We start from the raw sequence: 21,143 nt of genomic DNA on the forward strand, positions 1-21,143 counted from the left end.
GGGTCGCGCGGGTCAGTGGAATGATGGCGGTCGCGCTGGATATGCTTGTCGATGCTTGTACGGAGTACTCCGTACTCCTGACAGAATCGCAGGTTGATATGAGTGAGTCCCGTGCACGGAGTGCTTGATCCCGTCTCAACCAGCGAGTTGGGTATATATCTACGACATAAGCAGAGGGCTTCAATTGTCCAATTGCCCTTTTCCTCTGTCGCATCGGATCCGCCCTACGGAAGGTGACCATTGCAGCCAGGCCATCCGGCAAATGGAACTTCGCTCACTGATCATCTGCAACATCGAAAGAGCATTGCGACCAAGGCTGAGTTAGAAACTTTCACATCGATTGATATACCGGAAAGAAGGGTTCCCTCTGAAGATTTGGATAATTCAAACAAGGAATCAACTAAGCGCCCAGTCGGCGACAGATCACCAACAGGTTCACATTGAAATAGAAAAGACATTGTGTCGCCCTCGTGCAAGCATACTAGTAAATGCTGACGACCGCTCCCTCACCAGGGCATGCTCATTTCTCTCGCTGCCCGACGTGCGGTTCCCGAGCATTGCGGGCATACATATTCTGGATATCTTGACTCTCGTAGTCAAAGAAAAAAACAATCACTTCCTAAGTTGGCTGAGAAGTGCCTACTAGGCAGATCACCGCGCGTTTCGCCAGGGGGGCAACGACCTTCCGGAATGCGAGCATAGGACAAATCACTGACCCAGGTCCAGTGTCTTGAAGCGGCCATGCACGATCAGCTCGTCCACCATGAAGATGTTTGTATGTGTTACCGCCGACGCGCCTCCGATTGACACCTTGGATCGCCCGCGAGCTCGGCGACCTCTGCAGCACGAGTACCCCGCAGCATCGACTGGAGGGTTGGGAACGCAGGAGATCGGGGCCAAACCTGTCACCATACTCACGAACAAACTCGGCAGCGTACCGAGCGATCTCTACGTTGACCTCGTTGGCGAATTGCTGACGCATGCAGTTGTTGCTGGTTGCTGGTTGCTGGCTCTGGTCGCGCGAGTATTGCAAGGATGGTCTTGCTTGGTGATAACATCTACGTACGTAGCGGCCAGCACCTGTGGATGGTAGTTAGATGTTTGGTTGGGCTTGCTCGCTCGCGATAACCTGCCACTTCCCATCACACATTTTGGGGAAGAGGCAGTTAGTAACTAGTTGCACAGTCCACGAAAGGCGGGAATTAAGCCGACCGACCCCCCACTTCCGGGGACCCACTTCCATTATTAATGTCATATTGATTGATCCCCAGGCAGGTTTCCCCGATTACGTATGGATGCTGTGAGAGTATAAGGATGTCTGCGCAATCCACGGAGACGACAATGTTGAGAGATTATATCCACAAACCCATCAAAGTCCATTCATTCATTCATTCAGTATGAGTCCGAAGGTCTTCATGTGAGCACTGGCAGGAAGCCTTTTAGTGGATCGGAACTCATTCTCTGCAGTACAGGTGTTACCGGCTTCATCGGTGGAGACGTCCTCCACGGCCTTACTCAGACCCTGACGGCGTCCAGCATCGTTGCCCTTGTGCGCAACAAGAGCCAGGCTGCGGTCGTTGCAGGACGATTTCCAACGGTGATCCCACTCATTGCAGACTTGGACTCCAGTGTAGAAATTCAACAAGTAGCGTCTACGGCTGATGTGGTGCTTCGTATGTTTCAAACCCCCAACCCAGACAAACACATAATTACCATAACCATGGTGTTGACAAGCGATATGGACAACTTACAGATCTGGCAAGCTCCAGTCACGTGCCTAGTGCTAAGGCTATCGCTGAAGGACTGGCGAAGAGCGAGCGTAAAAGCCCAAGTAGGTTCCCCCCCTTCTTCCAGAAAAAAAAAATCTTGATGGAATATTCAGCTGATTCAGCTGATCAACACTCAGCATGGATCCAGATCTCTGGCGCCAGTTTCCTGGCCGGCGCGGAGATGAAGGCTAGGAGCTTCGGCCAGCCCGGCACCAAGATCTACAATGATCTGGACCAAATCCACGAGATTTATGAGATCCTTGCTGCTTCGCCGCAGCGTGCGGTGGACCATATCATCCGCGGAGTGCATGCCACCAACCCTCGGGTGAGGACGGCCATGGTCTACGGGCCCCTCATCTACGGCCAGGGCCGAGGGCCCGTGAATCAGCGGAGTATCCAGATCCCCGATCTCGCCAAGGCAACTCTGCAACACGGACACGGCCTTCATCTCGGCCGCGGCCTCAACACATGGAGTACGATCCACGTATCCGATTTGACGGCACTCTTCCTGAGGTTGGTTATCGAATCCACGCGACCGGTGAACCCGGAATTATGGAATGAGAATGGGATTTTCTTCGCCGAGTCGGGCAAGATGGTGAGCCACCCCGGGACACGCTCCCTCTCTCTCTCTCTCTCCGCGATTGTTGTGGGCGCAGCAGCGGGACTAATTAACTAATTAATATCTAATTTGTAACCCTCTAGTCTTTCGGAGATATCGGCAAAGGGATCGCAACTTTCGCCCACTCCCAGGGTTTCATCCAGACGCCGGAGGCGGTGGAGATCGATGCGACCGCCGCGAACAGACTCACGCCTCACGGGTCGGCCATCTGGGGCACCAATGCTCAGTACCAGGCGATCCGGGCACGGGAGATTCTAGGATGGCGGCCCCAAGGACCCTCCTCACTCGAGGGTGAGATCGAGCGCGTCGTCCTCGCCGAGGCGTCCCGGAACTTCTCGCGGCCGGCGCAGAAGCTGGCGTAATCGGCGTTATGTACACTTCATCTCCGGATGGAAATCTAGACTACAATAATGGGGCACCGATCATGCCCCATGACATCAAACCAGCTGAGTGTATAATCACCGGTCTCCTCCCGTGCCTTCCAAACCTTTTGCACGACGTCTGCAGCAGTAGCAAAAGTGCCAACCGCGGTCCGGCGGAACATGACGTGCAGCCAGTCCAGCAGCCGCACTTGTAACGATTTGTCCACGGCCTCACACGCCGCAATGAAACCGGACCATAGTAGAGACGAATTGTGCCCTTCGGTGGTGTTCGAGCTACATGCCTGCTCGATGAAGCGCAATGATTTGCGCACGGTCTCCTGCAAGATAAGAGCATTGAGATTGTGGACGCGGCGATAGTAGAAGAGTATCAGACTCTGGTGCATGGCAAATCTGTTGTAGCCAGGTGGCTGCGGAGGTGCACGGTCGCGTTCGCTGCTGGCCGGCGACGGTCTCTGGTCCCAGGACAAGATGCGGTGCTCCAACCGCCTGGCCCGTTGGTTGAGATGCGTCACGAATTCCACGTCCGCCAGGGTGTCGCGCGCCAGCAGCTCCTGCTCGTTGGCCACGCGAATCGCCTGGGACAACAGGCCCATCAAGGACTCCGGGATCCCGTACATGCCGTGGAAGAGACTGCTGCTCCACGTGCCCATCACCTCGAGGTGGAGATCCTCATATCCGACGGGATCGGTCTTCTCAACCTCCATGTCGAGCTCGCTCAGCGTGGCCGTGCTGGGGAGCCGGAAGCTTCGAAGGGCCTGCGCTGGTCTCCCATCCGCGACGAGACTGGCGTTCGGGCGTGCCGGGCAAACTCGGACAAGGGCACAGCCGCAGGTGCTCTCTGCGAGGATGCGCAGCCAGGTGTAGATGTGGTGCAAAGTCCGGGCCTGGCACGACCTTTGCGCCTTGGAGAATCCCCGCCGTCGTATCAACCACTCCGCTTCGACCAAGAGCCTTTGGGCATCGTGGTAGTCTTCAGACAGAATCTGTGGCAGCGATGAGCGTTTCTAGTCGTTTCGGGGAATGGAATGAAGTTGGCAAACCTCGAGATAAATCATTGAAAGTATGGCCATGAGAAGTTCCTTGTATTTCACTGGGTGCCTGCCCGTACGCTCTTCCTCCAGGGCAAGCTTGAGGTGTTGTTTGGCCAGCTCTTGGCTCGAAACACGCGACGTTTCGCAGTCCATGGTATCTCGCAAGCGCTCCGCACCACCGTAGAGGCAGCTAGCGGAAACGAGCGAATGGAATAGGGACAGTCTGTGGTGACTGGCCGTCTGGGTAACCAGTAACTCCGCGTACGTGGACATGGCCGCAGGGAGATGGATTGTCTGCCAAGGACAATCTGGGCTACCCCTCAACGGCGAAGAGAACGAAAGGGCATTGGCCTTGAAGAGACGGAGAAGATCGAGAGCGCGTGGCGGAACGTCGGGAGACAGTGCGGCTTCTCGCATATCCCAGCCAACAGACGAACGGCTCATGGGCGAATGAGGGCTCAAGGCGTCTTGGAGTCTATCATCACAGGGGGAAGCCACAGTGGACGGTGGAGGCGGTTCGAACAGTTGCCGATGGGTGCTTGCCGCTGGGAGCACTGACTCGTCGGCGATGGGATGCATCTCGGCAGCATAGCGCTCGACAATTCCTCGATTGCCACAGTCCTGCGTCTGTCCGTCAGCTTGGCTTGGAGGCACATCGTCGACAGCCTCGGGATTGCGCGACGACGTGGTTTGCAGCAGGTCTAAAACACCAAATGGTCCCTGGAAGAAAGGTCGGCGGCCATAGCCTGTCTCCAACCAACGATCTATGTTCTCCAGTGCGGCGTTGACCGTAGTCGGCCCGAGGCTACTGACAGTCGACTTTGTCATAGACTCCTGTTCGACGACTACAGTTGCGTCAATGAGGAGCGATTCCGATGCTCGCAACGGTCCATTGCTGACCAACCTTGATAGAGTGGCCGACGGCAAACACGGTCCCCAGATCGCTCGCTCTCGGAGCCTCCATCTATGCTGCGCACGGAGGGCCACTTGACCTGGGCATTGTATCCTGGGCATGTGATCCCCGTTGTTCGACACATCTGGCATGTTGGCCGGCCTTCGTCGCACTTCAGGTGACGATTGCGACAGGTGCCACAGCCCGTCAAAGAACGGTGGCGTTGCCCCATTTTCCGTGCAGCGGCCGATCCACGTCAAAGCAGCTCAGATGAAGCAGCGCCAAGTCAGGAACCGGAGGGGTTGGGTTTGGAAAGCGCGAGGGGGCATCGGCGGGTCGAGTGCGAACTCCCCTAACTAAGCCCACAGCATCAGCATTCAGCATAATTTAGTCAGCAATGAGGTGGCAAGGAAGCGAAAAAGTCGGAATTCTCATCATGTACTTTTCCCGTGGGTTTCTAGTTTAACTTGATTTGTTTTTTAATTTTATTTCGAGTAGAAACACAAATTAGTAGCCAGTCTGCCTTGGTGTAGCCGGTCTGCATGTGGATCATTAAGATGGACAAAGTTCATATCCCAGAGGGAAATCTTTCCCGCGGGGTCTCTTGCCTGAAAGTCTCCCAAAGTACGCAACTGTACGCAACTGGACTGCCCGAACAGCACTTCCAAGTGGGTCTGGACCCTAATTTAATTTGGAGATATTACATAATCGCACTTACCTGCCTCTTTTGTGATCCTCACCCCACCCAAACATAGATCCTTGAGCAGGGTGCGGTGCCACGGTGGCATAGGGCCAGCGAAGAATGAGACGGAAGTTAGGGTTGGGATTGGTGTAATCCATAATCCAGTTCTTCAAACCGGGTGTGTGGTGGTTGACACTACTCCGCAGAAGGCGATAACTTCTTCTAGGGAACAAGTTGCATTATCCCCCTCGTATGTACTGGACTGAGGTTTGGATACTATAATGTGTTTGGAGATAACTACAGAAATGCTCACGATGCCAGCCGTTAGCATAACCTGCTGCCTAGATCCCGAAAACGTGATATGTTAGGTGATATATAGCATATATACAGTACACTTCATTCTCCCACCAACAACGGCCCTAAGCCTCCGCAGCGATGGCGCGCATAAACGCCGGACTCTCATGGCCCTGCACGACCTTGGAAATGGGAATCAAGTGCGCCTCGGACCCCTCCGGACTCTCCTGCAGCCAGCGCACATACGACTGCGCCACGCGCAACCACAGCGCGCGCTCCGCGGCACTCGCCTCCAGCCCCTGCCACACCCACAGCCGGTCCCCGTCATCAAACAGGAAGATATCCTTGCCATCCAGATCCGCCTTGCCGATGTGACTCCCCTCCTTGACGAGCTCAAACGACAACGAGCCATCCGCATCACTCAGCCTGAAGAGTTTGCGCTGCTGCGCGCCACCAGCCCTCTGGCCTTCGTCCTCATCCTCATCGCCCGCCGCCCGCTTCCGCTTCTCCGAGATTGGCCGCGGCGCGCTGAACGAGAGCTGCTCGACCTCGCGCCCGCCCAGCATGTCGACGACGAGCTTACTGCGCGCCTCCAGCTGCGACAGCACCTCGACCTCGACATGCTTCGCCTGCGTCAGATCATGCACCACCTGCGCCGCCTTCCCCTTCTCCATGGGACTGCAGGCCCGACCCTGCCACACCCAAATCTTATCCCCGACATCCAACACAAAGACATCCCGATCGTCCAAGCTCCGCCACGTCGGCTCAACCTCATGCACGATCAACGAACCCGGCCGCGTCGCCCCGGCATGCTTGAACACGCGCAACAGCATCATCCTCCCCTCTTCCTCGTCCTCCGCAGAACCATCCACATGCCGGAACCCAGACTGCACCCCGCCCTTCCGGATGGAGATCCGCGGGAACAACCCCACGAATTCGCTCGACGGATGCGCCTGCACCTCGCGGTGCTGCGTCGCCGCCCCGTGCAGGTACTCGTCCAGCTCGACGGTCTTGTACGCGGCGGTGCCGGCCTCGTCCTGCGAGGTGTGGCTGCCCAGCCAGAAGAAGATGTCATGCTGCAGCTGCAGCGGGGTTTCGCCCTCAGTGTCTGGCTGCGGCTGCTGGGTTTGCGAAGGCGGGGGCTTGGCACTGTGCAGCACGATGTAGCTGTCCCCGTCGTAGAACTCGCCGTACCGGTCCCGCGGCCACGGGACCACTTCGAATTGCTCGATGCGCCAGATGTACAGCCCCGGGGTCGTGCCGACGGCGCGCCAGGCGGGCTCGGTGGTGGCGCTGTTGTGTTTCACTTGGTGGTCCAGGGCGCTGTTGATCAGTTCGACGTTGCTGTCTTTGACGTCGTATTGTTTCGGGTGGACGAGGCCGTTGTGTGGGGGCATTTTGGTGGGGGTTGGGGGTTAGGTGGGTGGTGAGGGAGGGTTTTGGGTGTTGTGTGATGGAGGGCTGAGGTGTTGTGTGTGTATATGTATGTTGTTGTGATGTTTGTTTCTCAAGCCAGGGGATAAGTTATTTATCGATAGCCGATAAGGATGGCACGTGATGTGGCGGGGTTGTTTGTCCATGTCTTTGGGGCGGCTATTTTTAGGATGGGTGGAGTCTATGGATGGCTGGACTACACGCCCTATTTGTTCGATCGATCAATTCCTCAGAAATGGATGAGCCGGATTGGCTGTCCCAGGAAAAAGTGATGCGGGCAGCCACGCTCTGCATTCAGGGGCGTAAGTGGCGTACCTAGGTACTCAGGGCTGGGTACCGCCCCGCACTACCAGATTGATTCAGTACCCTTTCTGAACGGGGATCAACCTAGGACGCCCAAATTTGGGCGCAAAAAAGCCATCGTTGCACTAGCGCTGAGTCATGTGAAATCTACGTTGTACGCAGTATAACCCCCCCGGCTGGTTGTTCGAGAAGTATCAGCGGATTCAAGCCGAGCATCGCGTATACCTGTGGGTCAGGCCGTATTACTCAGAAAGGTCGATAGATGGGGTTGTGACCGTGCAATATGGGTTCATGAGTATGGAAATTCACTTCAACCAAGCCCGGGAAGTGGCTAGCAATGGACAGTCTCAGAAAATAGTTCCTAGCTCACAGCCTGTTATCTCCATCTTATTCTGGATGAGCCCACTGCCTCAGCCATGCTCGCATCTACTCCTCATTCACAGCGGGTATACTCCCAAGCCGAGGAATCACATCCTGAGTCTGACAGGTCTCTAAGTTCAGCGGACGGCTCTGAAGCGACTTGTAAAAGCCAATCAACTTCACCCCCGATGAAGGCTGCGTCTCAGAGCTCGCTGCTCTGGCCGCATGATCCTCGAGCCTCCTCACCCAGTCAGACAAGCTTGTCATTGTGCACTCCCCTTGCAGCTGAGCAATCACGCCCGGTGCCATATCCGCCCATTCGGCTGACTGTGGATTGACGAAATGGTAGTAAGACGTCGTCTCCCCGCTCCTTTCTCCCGTCAGCGCGAGATCGGCTATCAACTCTGCCAGGATATCAACCGGAATCCAGGTGAGAGTATCCTGCGCCCCTAGAGAGTCCGGTAGATACCCGATGGCCTGGGAGCAGTCGAGCAGCGACGGGAACCAGTCTCGACGAGGCCATACACCTGCTGAGTCCACCGATCCGGCGATTTGGCCCAGGCGGCAGATCGATCCTCGCACGCCGGCGAGTTCTCCGGCTCGATGGAGCAGAAGGCTGGCTATCAGCTTGCCCTTGCCGTATCCTGTTTGCGCATGTTTCAGTGCAGCAAGATATCTAACAGGAGACTTAGACCATGATCTCGCAGCATGGAGATGGAGCTAACCCAATGGTCCGCGTGTGCTCCTCTGTCACTGGTGTGAGCTCGTCCAACCACCTGGCCAGGTTGTTGATGATGTTGGCGAGGTTGCGATACGTCACTGTATGCGTTTCAGTGCTTGAGCCCACTGTAATGGTCTGATACACCGCTGTCCTGGTCGGAATACTTCGAGCGGTTTGGTCGATGTAGTTGACTGCAAGGCGTTTTCCGTATTGATTGCTTAAAGACATCCTTACGTCGCCATTGAACATTGGGGATAGACTGCCGGTTCTAAGGGATAGTTGAGTGCTCAATCGTCCGCATACATTGATCAAATGTATTGAATCTTTTGCATCTTATGTAGTGACTGTGCCATGATCTAAAAATTGGTATCACCAGTGATCAGGATAGAGGACCTGGTGGGAAGAAAGCAGGTAGCAGGTTGTACAGAGACATCATCTGTACACCGAAGCAAAGGGTCTGAGGTGGCAAGCAGGCAAAACAAGATGTAGGTTGTAGTATTGGTAAGGGTGAGCTAATAGTTAGGGTTCCTGTGGGGCGGCGGGCTTTAACCTTAACTCTACGATTCTGAGGGGGGCCAAGGCATAGCCTTGAAAGAGTCTAGCAGGTTTGTAGATGTACGTACCCTGAACGAGAGCTGATGCAGCCTCTATTGCATTTATCCTTCCAGGAAGTGACTCTGCTTCTAAGCTATTCCCACACGCACCAGCCACCAAAATCAATCAAGTGAGTTGGTTCGGAAAGTCATACCTGAAAGCATATCGCATCGTTCATATCATCTGAATTGTGTCACGCTTCACGCCTCCAGACCTTGGAATCACCCTGAATAGTCCAAACCATCTGTATCCGCTGAATCTGCTGGATCCTCCGAATCATCTGAATAGTCTGACTCCTCGGATTCGTCTGAATCGTCCGAACTGAGTGAATCATCTGACTCCGACTCCTCCGACTCGTCCGAATCGTTGAAGAACTCCGATTCCGTTTCATACGGATAATCCCACTCGCCCTGATCTCCTGCACTCTCTTCCCCATACGAATCGTCCACAATATCCCGATCCTGCACCCAATCCACCCCCATTCTGTCTTCCTTGAACATCTTTCTGTACCAATCCCGACTCCGCAGCCGACGCTGCGCCTGCCACGCCGCATCGGGCGGCCACCGCGCACCCCCCAGATCCCTGGTGAGGGTCACCCACAGCTCGTCCCGCCACGGCCACCCGAGCTCCGTGTGCCACTGCGCTCGACAAAGTGGACAGACGTTGGAAGGCCTGCGCACCGGCTCAATGTAGCGAAAGGCCAGGAGAGAATAATGCGGACACGCATACAAGGACCACCCGGCACTGCCCCAGCGGGTGCTTACGCGGTACCACGTGTGCGCGATCAGGTTCCGTCGACTGTCGAGGAAGAGGACCATGCTGTGGGAGAGAATGTCACCCGCCCAGCAGGCGGGGATGTTGCAGTCGTGGACGAGGCCGCGGGTGTTGGGGCCGGTGGGAATGTCTCGGAAGCGGGGGTCCGTGTCGATAGGGGCATACCGCCGGTCTTGCGGGTCGGACGCATCCTTCGCGAGGTAGCGGGCAATCCGCATCTTGTGACGCGCGGTGAGGCTGATGCAGGGGCAGAGGTCGACGATGCCCGTCTGCGCCGTGCACATGGCGCTGGTGCTGAGCGCCAGGAACGGCGCCCATCGGTGGTGGCAGCTGTAGCTGTCGAATTCGGCCCGCGGATGGAGCTCGAAGCATGCGAAGCAGTAGGCCCAGCGGTCGTTTTGGAGTTGGCGAAGGAGGGCCCTGCGGTAGATTGTCGGTCGGTCGTAGCCTCGTTTCTTGTTGTAGTTCATCATGTCGGAGGTGATTTGGAAGTGGGGGCGGAGGTCGCTGATGGTGGCTTTGTAGACTTGGTGGTGGTAGAGACCGCGGCATGTTAGGAGTAGACACACCTGCGCTGGAGGGCTGAGGAGCTGCAGGATCATGTCGAATACCTCCCGAGGGAGGCAGAGGAGGGGGCTCGTGGTGTCGCTGCTGGTGGATTCCATCGTGAGATGAGGTTTGCTCAGTGAAGAGACGAGTGTACTGAGCTATGTGCTTGCTGTGTCTGATCTTGGTTTTCCCCAAAGGTGGATGTGTCACCAAGCAAACTGGGTCCATCTCGTCACTGTAAGCTCATTTCGAAGAACGCCCGCAGCCCTACCTCAACTTGATGAACTGGTCGTCTTCATCATGACGACCCTCTGGTGCACTGTGACCGCAGCTGGCAACCCGAACCTGCTCGCGATCGACATTCACCGGCCAAGGACTAGCCTACAGTCTAGTACTTCACTGCTAGAACAGGCCCTAAAGCAGGCTGCTATAGTACTCCCGTCGCGCCTTCTCCTTCACCCTCGTCCTCCTGATCGCTCCTTCCAACATTCAATCAATCCTCTCCCACCACCAGATTCACACGTAGAAGCCGGCATTCACACTGCTCCATCATTTAACGGAATCACCATTCCCCAAGTTTCCTGCGGGCAGACCGAAGTTACCAACTCTTCTTTTTCTTCCTCCTCCTCCAGCTCCTCGAACCTCTCCACTTCTACTTCCTCTTCCTTCTCGTCCAAAATGAACGAGGAGAACCTGATCACCATTCGATATCTCCATCGATCCCAGAGAAGACCCTCACAGGGAACGTGGACTGGTCGCTTTGCTATGGCGACGGCAACGATGATTTCAAGTACCTTGCCTGCATCGAGGCAAAGTCCAGAGAGACTTGTCATGGGGCTCAACTCCTGGCTACTTTACGTGAGTATATCCTGCTCTATGTCATTTACCCCAGGCTACGACTAAGTCTTGCTAATTGAGTATTCGAAACAGTGGCCGTCGTGCAACGATGTTGGCAATCGCGAGCGTCGCAGTGGGCGCAACATCTAGGTGAGCCGGTCACCTTGTTTGACAATGACTTACAATGACAACGCTTACTGACATTATACTGAGATCAAGCACTAGATATATGGCTTAGAGCCACTAGGCAACCAAAGGTTCCCGCGCGAATGAGGCTCAGGCTAGAAGCCGCATAGATCTGTTTCTTCAGGCGGTAGTAGGAGGATTGGAAAATCCAGAGAATGAACACGCGGCGGTTCATCTCGAGTATGAGACTTTGATGGTTGTACGTTTCCCCGAGAAGAGAATCGAGCTTGCTGGGAATGTAGATTGGTCATTGTGTTACGGTGATGGGGATGATGCCACTAAGCATCTGGTGGCCATCGAGGCCAAAACGGAAGAGATGAGATCTTCCGGGGTGCCCTAGCTTATGGGGTATATGCGTAAGTAAACCTCGCTCTAGGGAAAGTCACAGTGAGGAGTCAGTTGAAAGGGTTACTGATCATATGATTGGAGTAGTGGTGGTACAGAGATGCTGAGAAAAAGCTCAGAAGCCATCTCGCCCTATTTATGGTCTGCTGTCCGATGGGGATCATTTTGATTTTTACCGGCTGCATAATAAAAAGGTAAATCCCGAATCAGGCTTTGGTAATAGAACCTGACTAAAAGCCTATAGTACTGTTGTGTGGAACTGCGCTGGCTTCGGCTGGCAGACAAATTTAGAATCCTAGATTTAATTGGAAAATTGTGCAGAGAGGCCTTGGCAGCGGCCACACCGAAAGGAAGCAGTTCGTCCCCGGAGGGGAAGGGGGGGGGAGGGGGGGCGGTATAGAGACCACCAGCGATTATGGGGTTGATACTGGCCAACGACCTCTATAAAGATTCCGCGTGGTACATTTGGGCAGGGCTGCTGTTCTTTTTGGTTTGTGAAAATATCAAATTGAAAGTTTTGTATGTCATTAATGAACTGGTATACCCGAAGAGCCGACCCGGCACCACCACTGAATCATTAACAGAGTTTCACAAATTGGATTCCAGCGTCTTATATCATTCCTAAACAGGAGTATACTTAGGGTGTTGCGGCTTCGTATCTACACGGCCGGTAAACATACACTATGGAATGGAAGTAGTATAAAGACCGCTCTACTGCATTCCTTCTTGCCTGCCTCTCACACTTCTCACACTTCTCACACTCTCCGTCTGCTAACTATCCTTTTGGTATCCGTCGCAAAGGGCCCTTCTTGGGCCGCATTCTGTTTACCATCAGGCAGTTCACCACTAGGTACGTCTGACCCCCGACCCTGTCGTGCACCCCGACGCCCAAGTGGCCGTATATCAAGATCTGGCCGGAGCGCGTTGGGAAGGACTTCATGGCTTGATGGGAGTCAAGGGACGAGGGTTCTTGGGGAAGTCGCTAGGCTTCTGGTTGTTGTCAATGGCGATGGATATTGCGTATAAGTATCATATAGCCTGAGCGGTGGGTGTTCAACTTGATTGAAGAGCCACATATCGAGCTGTGAAGAGTTATAAAACTAGCATCTCCCGTATTGGTGGTGTCATATGCGTCTAGCCGACCCTTCCCACTTCTGAACTACTAGTCTGCGAGAAAATAACCCCGGATAAGCGCGTTGTTGCCCAACGGCTTCCTGCGGAGTCGGATCCGAGAATTGGCAAAACATTCTACCGACTGGTCGGGAAGCATGAGCCTGACCGGAAGTTAAGCATTGAATTCGTAATCGATGATGCTGCCGGGATGTTCGTACCATTGTTTCTTCGGGGTGGCAAACTCCACCCGATTCGGTACCATCTCCACTGAACCGGAACAATAGCGGGGAAAACAATAAAGGATCTCGCTTTGCACCGTCCAGATGAACTATTGCTGAGGTTTATTTTTGCGTGTTCCGTGGGAACGTGAGGCCTGCACCTACCCAACTCCTTTCACAGGCTTGGTCCAGAGCCAGCAACCGATCATTCCCGTGAGACAGAATAGCCGGGGGTGGCAGTGCAGGGAGATACCACAGTTCTTGCTCCAGGGGATAATCTTTAAGAAGTCGAGTATCCGCTACCAAGACTAGAATCGGGCAGTACATCCTATTTATCTGAGGAACACTAGCATATAATGACTCGATTATGGAGTATCCCGAATCCCTCGATCTCGACAAGCTCGACGCTATCAGTCCGCACGAACTACATCTCGCCGATGGTATGCTAAAGTACACCGAGCACCAGTGCCCAGTCCTCGCAAATAACATGCACCAGGCACAGATCCCGCCCGTCCGACCCTCTTCGCCATCAAGGGGATAGTCTTCGATGTGAGCAGGAATCCCGCTTTCGCGCCGGGGGGGTGTTATCACGGTACGCCTGTACATTCCTGCCAAGGGGCGTTAAATACTGGTTTGAAATTGACCTCGAATTGCTACCATGCAGAATATGCGGGGAAAGACCCTTCGCATGCACTGGCTCGATCATCCTTCCAAAAATCATCGTGCACAGCTGAGTTCCACCACCTCGGGGAGCAAGAACAGACGATCCTCAATGAGTGGTTTGAGTTCTATAAGAAGCGGTACAGGATTGTGGGGAAAGTGTCATGTGACAGCCAGAGTGATCAGTCTTGCCGTGAGACTCTGATTCGAGATGATAATATGTTCTAAGTGCTCTAAATCATTCAAAATAGTTCCAATGTAAATCATTTTCTCCGTTAAAAACGACGACGGACACAGCACTCGAAGCGCTAGTCGAAGCCAGTACAGCCATAATCCTCAATAGCACTGGACAGGCTGGTACGTTCTTACCAGAAAGTCCTCGAGTATTTTTGGCGGATTTCTTACTAGCGTCTAATAACAACAGACATTGGCCGCCAGAGCGAAGGGGGACTGAAGTTCTCTGAAGAGCAATGGCCATGAGTCATATCTCTTCGGTACCGTACTGAGGTCTACAAGGTTCTAATGTCCTATCTTCCATAGATTCTCGACCTATTGCCATCACGGCGGGCTGCCGATTCGGATTCCCCTTCTCGACATTTAGCGTCGTACCATTCAAGCAGCTGCCAACGAGTCTATGTGCTCTGTGGATTGTATGTACTGTAGCTTGTACACTGGCATTGAATCAAGCTGCAATCTGCTCAATAGACACCCTGGAGCTGACACACATCCAATGTATGGCAGGCTGTGAAGCCTTGAAACAGAGCAATCTGGTGTGTGTACATCGCGCCTAGGATAGCGAGATGAAAGATCTGGTGCGAGCTCCCCCAAATATCGAACCTTCCAGGCGCCAAGCGCTCTGGAATACGGGACTATACGGCTTTGTCAGAATTGTTTTTCTCTCGGGGTAGAAAGCGGAGTGAGTGGGCGTGCAGGCATACCGCATAAAGACTGACTCCAATGCCATAGAGACTCAGCTCAAGTAGATACCATCGCATTCCCGAGTATTGCAGCATGTATCTGAGCCCGTATCGTTGAACTCCATGTAGCAAAGGTATAAATGATGAAGCACCGAAGGTAACGAAAGCGCCCACCTTCAATTTCCGCCAGCGCGGTGTTTTGAGCAATGGATTCGAGATTAGGACACCGGTGACGAATCCCGTAAGTAGGACCTAGGGCTTGCGTCAGGGTACGGTTGCATTCCACTGGGCTGTGCGGAGAAGCGCGCCACGGGGGAGACTTACAATGGTCCAGTGCAATTTCTGCAAGTTCGCTTCGCAAAAGAAGACATAATAGATGCCGGACGAAAATGTGCCCACCGTCACAACAACAATCCCAAGCAGGTCCATTCCATGCCAGAACTGCTCTACTCTATGCGAGTGGGGTTGCATCAGGTGGTAGAGCGCGCTGAGGACCAAACAGATTTCCGCACACCAGAAGTAGATCCCAAACATAGCGTAGTCCATAAATGACACACCGAGGAAATGAGGCTGTGCCAATTCTCGCCGAAACGTAGTTGCAACGAGTGGTAGGAGCAGAGCCCCAATCAGATGAGTGTAGACATTGCACGACTCGTTGTGCAAAAAGGTCAGGCTGGTGAAGATCTCCATATAGTCTGCTCTCGCGGGCCGGTAGCCACCGAGGATATATTTGTTGTCGAATTGCCATTCGGAGATCTCCCGCCACGTAACGATGCGTGCTTTGACCTTGGGCTGGTTCGTGGAATCAATCCTGGTACTCATATTGACTTTCGGCACTTGCCGTCTTTGGAGGTTTGCCCCTGACATAATATTACTCCCGAGATACTTGAGCATCAAGAGTCGGACAGTGCCAGGATGAAGAATATCAAAAGAGCTTAGTTCTAAGTTGCCGGGAAAAGGAGTAGAGAAGCAGAGAGATGTCACCAGGAAATTGTCATGTAACAGTGGGCTTAGCTCAACCTAGAACAAGGCGGTAGTCGAGGGATACCAGCGCAAAGGTATAGTTGAGGGCGATGGGACTGATTGTAAGTTAAGCGGGAATTGACAGATAGCAACAATTTGCTCCGTACAAAAGTCCCGATTATCCGGGGTAGGATGGCACGCATGTACTGTACAGCAGGACTGTTAAATTATACGGTACCGTGGATGGATGCATAGCCTAAGCGCTGCCGCTTCAAATAGAAAGGAGGGCGCTCCTACAACAGCAAGGCTTCACTTATCTCCCGGTAGAAACGGCAGGGCTAGCATCCACAGCATGACGGTTACATACACGTCTGTGGCCACTCAACGAGCAGACAAATGGTTAAGCCGCTGTGGCGTCAGTGAGGAGACAAAGGATCGGATTCCTAGCAAAGTCTCAAAATGACCGAGGAACTACCTATAGATTACTAGTTGATTTCAAGCCCCGGGTCCACTTAATTGAGCCATTGCTATCAGCTGCTCGTAGTCATTCTCATGCTAGCCGCTTAGTGAGTCGGGGCTTGTCACCGCTGAGGTCCGTAGTCTACTGCTGTTCATTATTTTGGGTCCCCGTCGGCCCACCCTCGAGCCGGAGAATTCACCCCAATCTATAGGATATTGGCTGGAGAATGGGCTTATTGATGTGTTCCGAACAAAGATAGGTAGATTTTGTCGTACTGAGAATCCACTGAATCCACTGCAGCTGTTTCCTGGTCCTGGTCCAAGCTTTGAGGGCTGAAATACGCGCCGAACCTAGTGGGTTAACCCCACTACTAGAAATTCTAATACAGTATAGTACAGTACGTGGTCAATACTGTTACTAGTATTACTAGTACAGTACTCTCCGCTTGGTCTTCCGAAGGGGTCATCCCGGATACTTCCGCGCTGAGATCCGCTATCTGTCACTCGCGATCCCATGCTCATGGAAAAAGGTTGTTTCTACTAGACAATTGTACGCGTAGATATGGGGAAAAAAAGAACCTGCCGTAGTGTAGTGGTCTTTTCTGGCTACCACCTACCCAGATCCTTTTTGTCAGAAGGAGGGTTGTGAATAGACGGCCTAAAATCAGAAATGTTTTTTTTCTTTCTAGCAGCAGGCTAGCACAGCCCCGAGGCCAGAACTGGCAGGCTTTAATAATACATAGCCAAGGCGCCTAGTTTCTGCCTTTCAATCCTTGCATATTATAGCCGATTTGAGTCCCGGTCAAATCTTTCATCCATTTGGGCTGATTTTGAATGATGGACGAAAACGATTCTCGAGGTCTTTTGAAGTCCGTGCTGGGGTTTTTCGCTAGAAAACCACCGGAAAGGTCCGCGCAGCCCGCGTCATTGAGATCGCGCGCATGCGAAGCCTGGCTTCGAACGGATGCATACCTGCAGCATGATGCCGACGACTTGGACGAGGTTGAGCCCGAACGTCGTGCAAAGGTCTTGCGTGCATTCGAAGACTATGTTCAGTACGACTCTACCCGAGAACCAGACTATGTAAGCGCTCTTCATATACAACAAGCTTCAGTCTTCCAGCCCCTCGCTTGCTACTTGTTAACATGAAGTAATGCACCAGCGCCTACTGGATGATGTGCCGTATCCAATGCTTCAGACGATGCGCAGCGTGATCAACTGTCGGAATCAAAATTCGCATTCCAGCCCTGAAATCTCCATTCGCCCTGGTAAACGAAGAAGAGAAAGTGAAGCTGTCATTCAGGAACTGGCGTATCTGGAAAGTGACGCTAAGAGACGCCGGGTTCTACCTCGCGAAGATCCAGCTACGTGCGATGATCCCGAAGACCCAAATGCCGAGTTCGCCGTGCTGATGAGAAGACGGTTGTTATCCTTGAACAATGCGTTACGAAGAGATTGGATCTGTGTTTGCCATAAGTGCTCAGGACTAAGCGTTCGACTTTCGCTGCCACGACAAAGGAAGGATCTGAAGGTCGAGACGTGCTTCGAAGTTTTCTTCGGCGTACGGTCTCTTCTTGCGGTAGAGTTACAAGAAGCCAGAATAACCGTCAAGTAAGCTTTTATGGCCTTCGGCAATCGGCCATGATCTTGACTGACGAACTCGCGGCAGAGATGTGCATAATAACAGGATGAGGAGCACATTCGAGCCTGCAACTGGCGGTGCTTCCGATTTTGCCCACATTTGTCAAAGCATTACAGAGTCTCTTGGCCAGGCTAATTGCTTGAACTTTGCTCTTGAAGATGGGAGGTTTCAGAGGCTTCGTCCGCAACCAAAGACCTTTGGTGGTGATAGCAGGTCTGGAACGGTTTCGTTGTCGGCATTATTCAAGCGTCAGCAGGAACTACGTGGGGGCTCATCTGTACTGCCATTCAAGGGTAAACGGGTCTTGGCCGTCACTCTGGCGACCGCACTTCTGCCATTCTTGGAGACACCGTGGCTGCAGCCTTCCTTCGATCACTCGAAGATTCTGTTCTTTGAGCCACTGCAAAGTGGAGAACTTCCAGATATTACGAAACCTTTCCTCGCGTTAGAGCACATCCCAACCCATTCAAACCGCAATGAAGATAACGGCGTTGGCTCGGAGAACTCTAAACACAGGGTGCATCCCAATGCCAGTGTGCTAGCGCTTGGTATACTCTTGTGCGAGCTTCATTATTGCACACCCGTGGACCTGATGCAGGAGGACTCGTCCACCATCAGAAACGTCAACACTGACTATTACACCAGTCTCGAAAAGCTTAAATCTTTGGAAGCTGATGCTAGCGTGGATTACTATCTTGCTACCAAGGCATGCCTGCAGTGGGAGTACTTACCCCCTGGACAGCAGGCTGACTTTGAATCGGTCAGCGTACAGCGACTATTTTACCAAAATGTTGTCAAGCGGCTCGAGTCTGAAATAATCAAGGGGTGGGGACTTCGGTTGGAGGATCTGGGCTCATTTGAGTCTCAAGAGAATAGGCTCCGCTGGGGCTCCATCGGCTGCGAAGTTGTGCGCCATCGAACAGACAAGGCAGACTCACATAATGAAAGTATCGGCGCCCAAGCAATTCCGGACCGTTCTAGTTCTGACGTCACGCCTGCGGATTACACATCGTTCAACTCAGAGATGGCTCTACGAATGCCGGCACGGCCTCCTTTGAGAACGCAACTCAGCGGACATTTGGCGGAGCCGCCAGCGAAGAGCTTGTGTTTTTTTGATGCAAGCTACCAGGCGAGTTGTGAACAAGAGTGAGGTCTCTTCTTAATGGTCACGATGCTTGGCGGTTCTAATAGGTAGACAGGAGTCAACTTTCGCAACAATGGATGGACAACCTTCTGTCTTCCATTCATCACTTTGTTGACCCTTACGAATCAATTGAAGCCGAGCCCAGAGCGTTTGAACCGGTACGAATAGCGATCCTAGATTCTGGGTTTGACCCTCAGAATCCACTTCTAATGACCGATAATCGACAACTAGATCCACGGATCAAGGCCGCGCGAAGCTTCATCGCGAACACAAAGCCAGAAGACATCGGAGATGAGATCGGGCACGGCACTCATGCTCTTGGGCTTCTGCTCAAAGTTGCCACATGTGCTGAGATCTACATCGCCAGAATAGCGCATCGAGAGACACTCGATCGTAGTACCTACGGCGATATTGCAAAGGTAGGACTGTCTCTGTGGCAGAGCATGATATCGAATTCGAGCTGAATCTTTCTTCAGGCCATCAATTTCGCAGTTTCCGAATGGAAAGTGGACATCATCTCGATGTCATTCGGGATTCGTGAACACAGCCCCCCAATAAAAGAAGCCATAGCCAATGCTATACACAGTCAGACATTGTTATTCTCGGCGGCATCGAATGATGGAGGGAACCTTGGCAGGGCCTTTCCAGCTCAGTATCCCGGTGTCTTTTGTATACACTCGACTGATGGACATGGTAATCCTTCCATGTTCAACCCGACCGCAGACGACAAAGATGTCAACTTCAGTCTACTTGGGGAGTGTGTCTCCTCTCATTGGCCAGTTAACCAAGATGGCCGCGGTCAAACTGTCAAGGTATTGTCAGGTACATCGATCGCAACCCCTATAGCCGCTGGACTAGCAGCATCGGTTCTGTCCTTTGTCCGACAGCAAGACCAATATATCAAACCAGGCAGTGAATCCCTGGGGCCGTGGTTGAAATTTGCCGGCTCGATGGATGCGGTTCTGAAGAGTATGGTCAGGCATACAAGAGCAGGCTATCACTACCTCACGCCCCATGTCATATTTGATAGAGATTCGACAAGGAAGCATGTCTATGAAAAGATTGGGGACATCAAGAAACACATGTATAGTTAGACAGCTAGGTACTGACAATGCCGTGAAAGTAGAGCTGCCCACTGGTCATTGGGGTCTCGAAAAGATTGTAGCATATTTAAGCGGGGACGCAATAGACATTCCCATTCTCGGTCGCATCCGGAACGGCTAGAGCTGCCCTCATCTGTGACCCGTCCACTTCCTCGACCAGAACAGATGTGTTGTCCTCTTGTTCTCCACCAATGGCCAAGAATGCGCCCTTGTTGTACTCTTCCACCCTCAGTCTGCGCCCGAATCTGAGCCTTTTCACGCGGAACGCAAACACAAATTCCGTTTCACGATTGAGTTCTGTCCCGTCCTCGTTCCTGCTAACCCAGTGGCCCTTTGGGCCGATGGATGTACCCAGCGCAGTCACGTCAAAACCAATGTTTCCTCGGACTGTTGCACTCTGCGCAGTGGAGTATCGGATCCTGGCGCCTTGAACGAGTTTCATACCCGTGACGAGAAAGAGCGAGACCACGGGGGCGAATCTCTGTTTGGGCTCCCGCAGCCACGTCTGCACGGCCGGTGCTTGGATAGCTTCTTCAACGTACTCTTGCGATGGCTCGAATGATAGAGTCGTCATCCGATCGAATGCAAACACCTCCGCCCTTTTTCTGGAAGTCTCAACGCTCACCTCAGGCCCAAGAGGCGATTCCCCGGTAGCCAGCTGCAGGAACTGTGCATAGACACCGCACCCGAGTCCTTGCTCGGTGGAGATGGTCTTCCTCCAGTTGGTGTCCACGACCGGCGGTAATGGCGCGGTCACGACGACAGATCCCCCTCTATTCAGAGGGTATTGCGGTGTTGACGTGGAGCGGAGTATAGATCCAAGACACAGCGGACCCACTGGCGGTGGGTGGAGAAAATCCGATGTCGGACACAGAAAATAGGTCTTTGCAAGAGTCATGACTTCTAGATGTTTGGCAATGGCGGGGAGGGTTGGAGTTATTTTGACTGGGCCAGGCAAAGGTGAGAGAGACGAGATTGATCCCATGCCATCGCGGTTCATGCTACCCCTTTTACTTGTTGCATTCACTTGGTCATTGTCGCCCCTCACTCACTCTTCCAATTCATCGACTAACCAATAGCAATAGGTATAGAATTTAGTTAGTTATCGAGTCGTGAGTCCGGAAACCCGCACTCAGCGCCGGCCGCCATGC

The 21,143-nt window shown here is 53.1% G+C and overlaps 8 protein-coding genes across 8 annotated transcripts; 3 read left to right on the forward strand and 5 right to left on the reverse strand.

The window, feature by feature from the left end:
* Positions 1-1,397: 1,397 nt before the first annotated feature.
* Positions 1,398-2,750, forward strand: BO95DRAFT_463711 (NAD(P)-binding protein; the record flags this gene model as incomplete). The annotated part of the gene is made up of 5 exons (XM_025589004.1): positions 1,398-1,417; positions 1,468-1,673; positions 1,754-1,831; positions 1,907-2,364; positions 2,472-2,750. The coding sequence occupies 5 exons, from the start codon at positions 1,398-1,400 to the stop codon at positions 2,748-2,750; spliced, it is 1,041 nt and encodes a 346-aa protein (XP_025442207.1).
* On the reverse strand, positions 2,486-4,765 carry BO95DRAFT_413673 (fungal specific transcription factor domain-containing protein). Its single transcript, XM_025584292.1, has 3 exons — positions 4,707-4,765; positions 3,812-4,647; positions 2,486-3,754 (listed from the first exon to the last, which is right to left on the reverse strand). Exons 2-3 carry the CDS (start codon positions 4,628-4,630, stop codon positions 2,786-2,788), a joined length of 1,788 nt encoding a protein of 595 aa, XP_025442208.1. The 5' UTR covers positions 4,631-4,647; positions 4,707-4,765; the 3' UTR covers positions 2,486-2,785.
* Positions 4,766-5,608: 843 nt separating this feature from the next.
* On the reverse strand, positions 5,609-7,156 carry BO95DRAFT_442809 (gelsolin/scinderin family protein). Its single transcript, XM_025586524.1, has one exon. The coding sequence runs from the start codon at positions 7,065-7,067 to the stop codon at positions 5,796-5,798; it is 1,272 nt and encodes a 423-aa protein (XP_025442209.1). The 5' UTR covers positions 7,068-7,156; the 3' UTR covers positions 5,609-5,795.
* A 2,147-nt stretch (positions 7,157-9,303) lies between these two features.
* On the reverse strand, positions 9,304-10,521 carry BO95DRAFT_463715 (uncharacterized protein; the record flags this gene model as incomplete). The annotated part of the gene is made up of 1 exon (XM_025589005.1): positions 9,304-10,521. The coding sequence occupies one exon, from the start codon at positions 10,519-10,521 to the stop codon at positions 9,304-9,306; it is 1,218 nt and encodes a 405-aa protein (XP_025442210.1).
* A 2,923-nt stretch (positions 10,522-13,444) lies between these two features.
* BO95DRAFT_442812 (cytochrome b5) lies at positions 13,445-13,993 on the forward strand (the record flags this gene model as incomplete). The annotated part of the gene is made up of 3 exons (XM_025586525.1): positions 13,445-13,544; positions 13,601-13,696; positions 13,769-13,993. Exons 1-3 carry the CDS (start codon positions 13,472-13,474, stop codon positions 13,990-13,992), a joined length of 393 nt encoding a protein of 130 aa, XP_025442211.1. The 5' UTR covers positions 13,445-13,471.
* Positions 13,994-14,022: 29 nt separating this feature from the next.
* Positions 14,023-15,907, reverse strand: BO95DRAFT_442813 (hemolysin III family protein). The gene is made up of 3 exons (XM_025586526.1): positions 15,006-15,907; positions 14,703-14,933; positions 14,023-14,633 (listed from the first exon to the last, which is right to left on the reverse strand). Exons 1-3 carry the CDS (start codon positions 15,501-15,503, stop codon positions 14,463-14,465), a joined length of 900 nt encoding a protein of 299 aa, XP_025442212.1. The 5' UTR covers positions 15,504-15,907; the 3' UTR covers positions 14,023-14,462.
* A 1,033-nt stretch (positions 15,908-16,940) lies between these two features.
* Positions 16,941-19,983, forward strand: BO95DRAFT_496431 (S8/S53 family peptidase; the record flags this gene model as incomplete). The annotated part of the gene is made up of 5 exons (XM_025590858.1): positions 16,941-17,186; positions 17,266-17,714; positions 17,797-18,891; positions 18,945-19,282; positions 19,382-19,983. The coding sequence occupies 5 exons, from the start codon at positions 16,941-16,943 to the stop codon at positions 19,981-19,983; spliced, it is 2,730 nt and encodes a 909-aa protein (XP_025442213.1).
* A 76-nt stretch (positions 19,984-20,059) lies between these two features.
* BO95DRAFT_453199 (uncharacterized protein) lies at positions 20,060-20,890 on the reverse strand (the record flags this gene model as incomplete). The annotated part of the gene is made up of 1 exon (XM_025588192.1): positions 20,060-20,890. The coding sequence occupies one exon, from the start codon at positions 20,888-20,890 to the stop codon at positions 20,060-20,062; it is 831 nt and encodes a 276-aa protein (XP_025442214.1).
* Positions 20,891-21,143: the final 253 nt, after the last annotated feature.

This window comes from Aspergillus brunneoviolaceus (assembly GCF_003184695.1).
Source record: "Aspergillus brunneoviolaceus CBS 621.78 unplaced genomic scaffold BO95scaffold_34, whole genome shotgun sequence".
Lineage (NCBI taxonomy): Eukaryota > Fungi > Ascomycota > Eurotiomycetes > Eurotiales > Aspergillaceae > Aspergillus > Aspergillus brunneoviolaceus.

What these genes read in the sequence shown, in the direction of transcription:
- BO95DRAFT_413673 (XM_025584292.1), bottom strand. Translation starts at nt 4,630, where the DNA reads ATGACAAAGTCGACTGTCAGTAGCCTCGGGCCGACTACGGTCAACGCC. An exon ending in TTTCAATGATTTATCTCGAG is followed by an intron (nt 3,755 to 3,811) that starts GTTTGCCAACTT and finishes TCGCTGCCACAG; the next exon opens with ATTCTGTCTGAAGACTACCA.
- BO95DRAFT_442809 (XM_025586524.1), bottom strand. Translation starts at nt 7,067, where the DNA reads ATGCCCCCACACAACGGCCTCGTCCACCCGAAACAATACGACGTCAAA.
- BO95DRAFT_442813 (XM_025586526.1), bottom strand. Translation starts at nt 15,503, where the DNA reads ATGAGTACCAGGATTGATTCCACGAACCAGCCCAAGGTCAAAGCACGC. An exon ending in AGAAATTGCACTGGACCATT is followed by an intron (nt 14,934 to 15,005) that starts GTAAGTCTCCCC and finishes CGCAAGCCCTAG; the next exon opens with GTCCTACTTACGGGATTCGT. An exon ending in TTGGAGTCAGTCTTTATGCG is followed by an intron (nt 14,634 to 14,702) that starts GTATGCCTGCAC and finishes AAAGCCGTATAG; the next exon opens with TCCCGTATTCCAGAGCGCTT.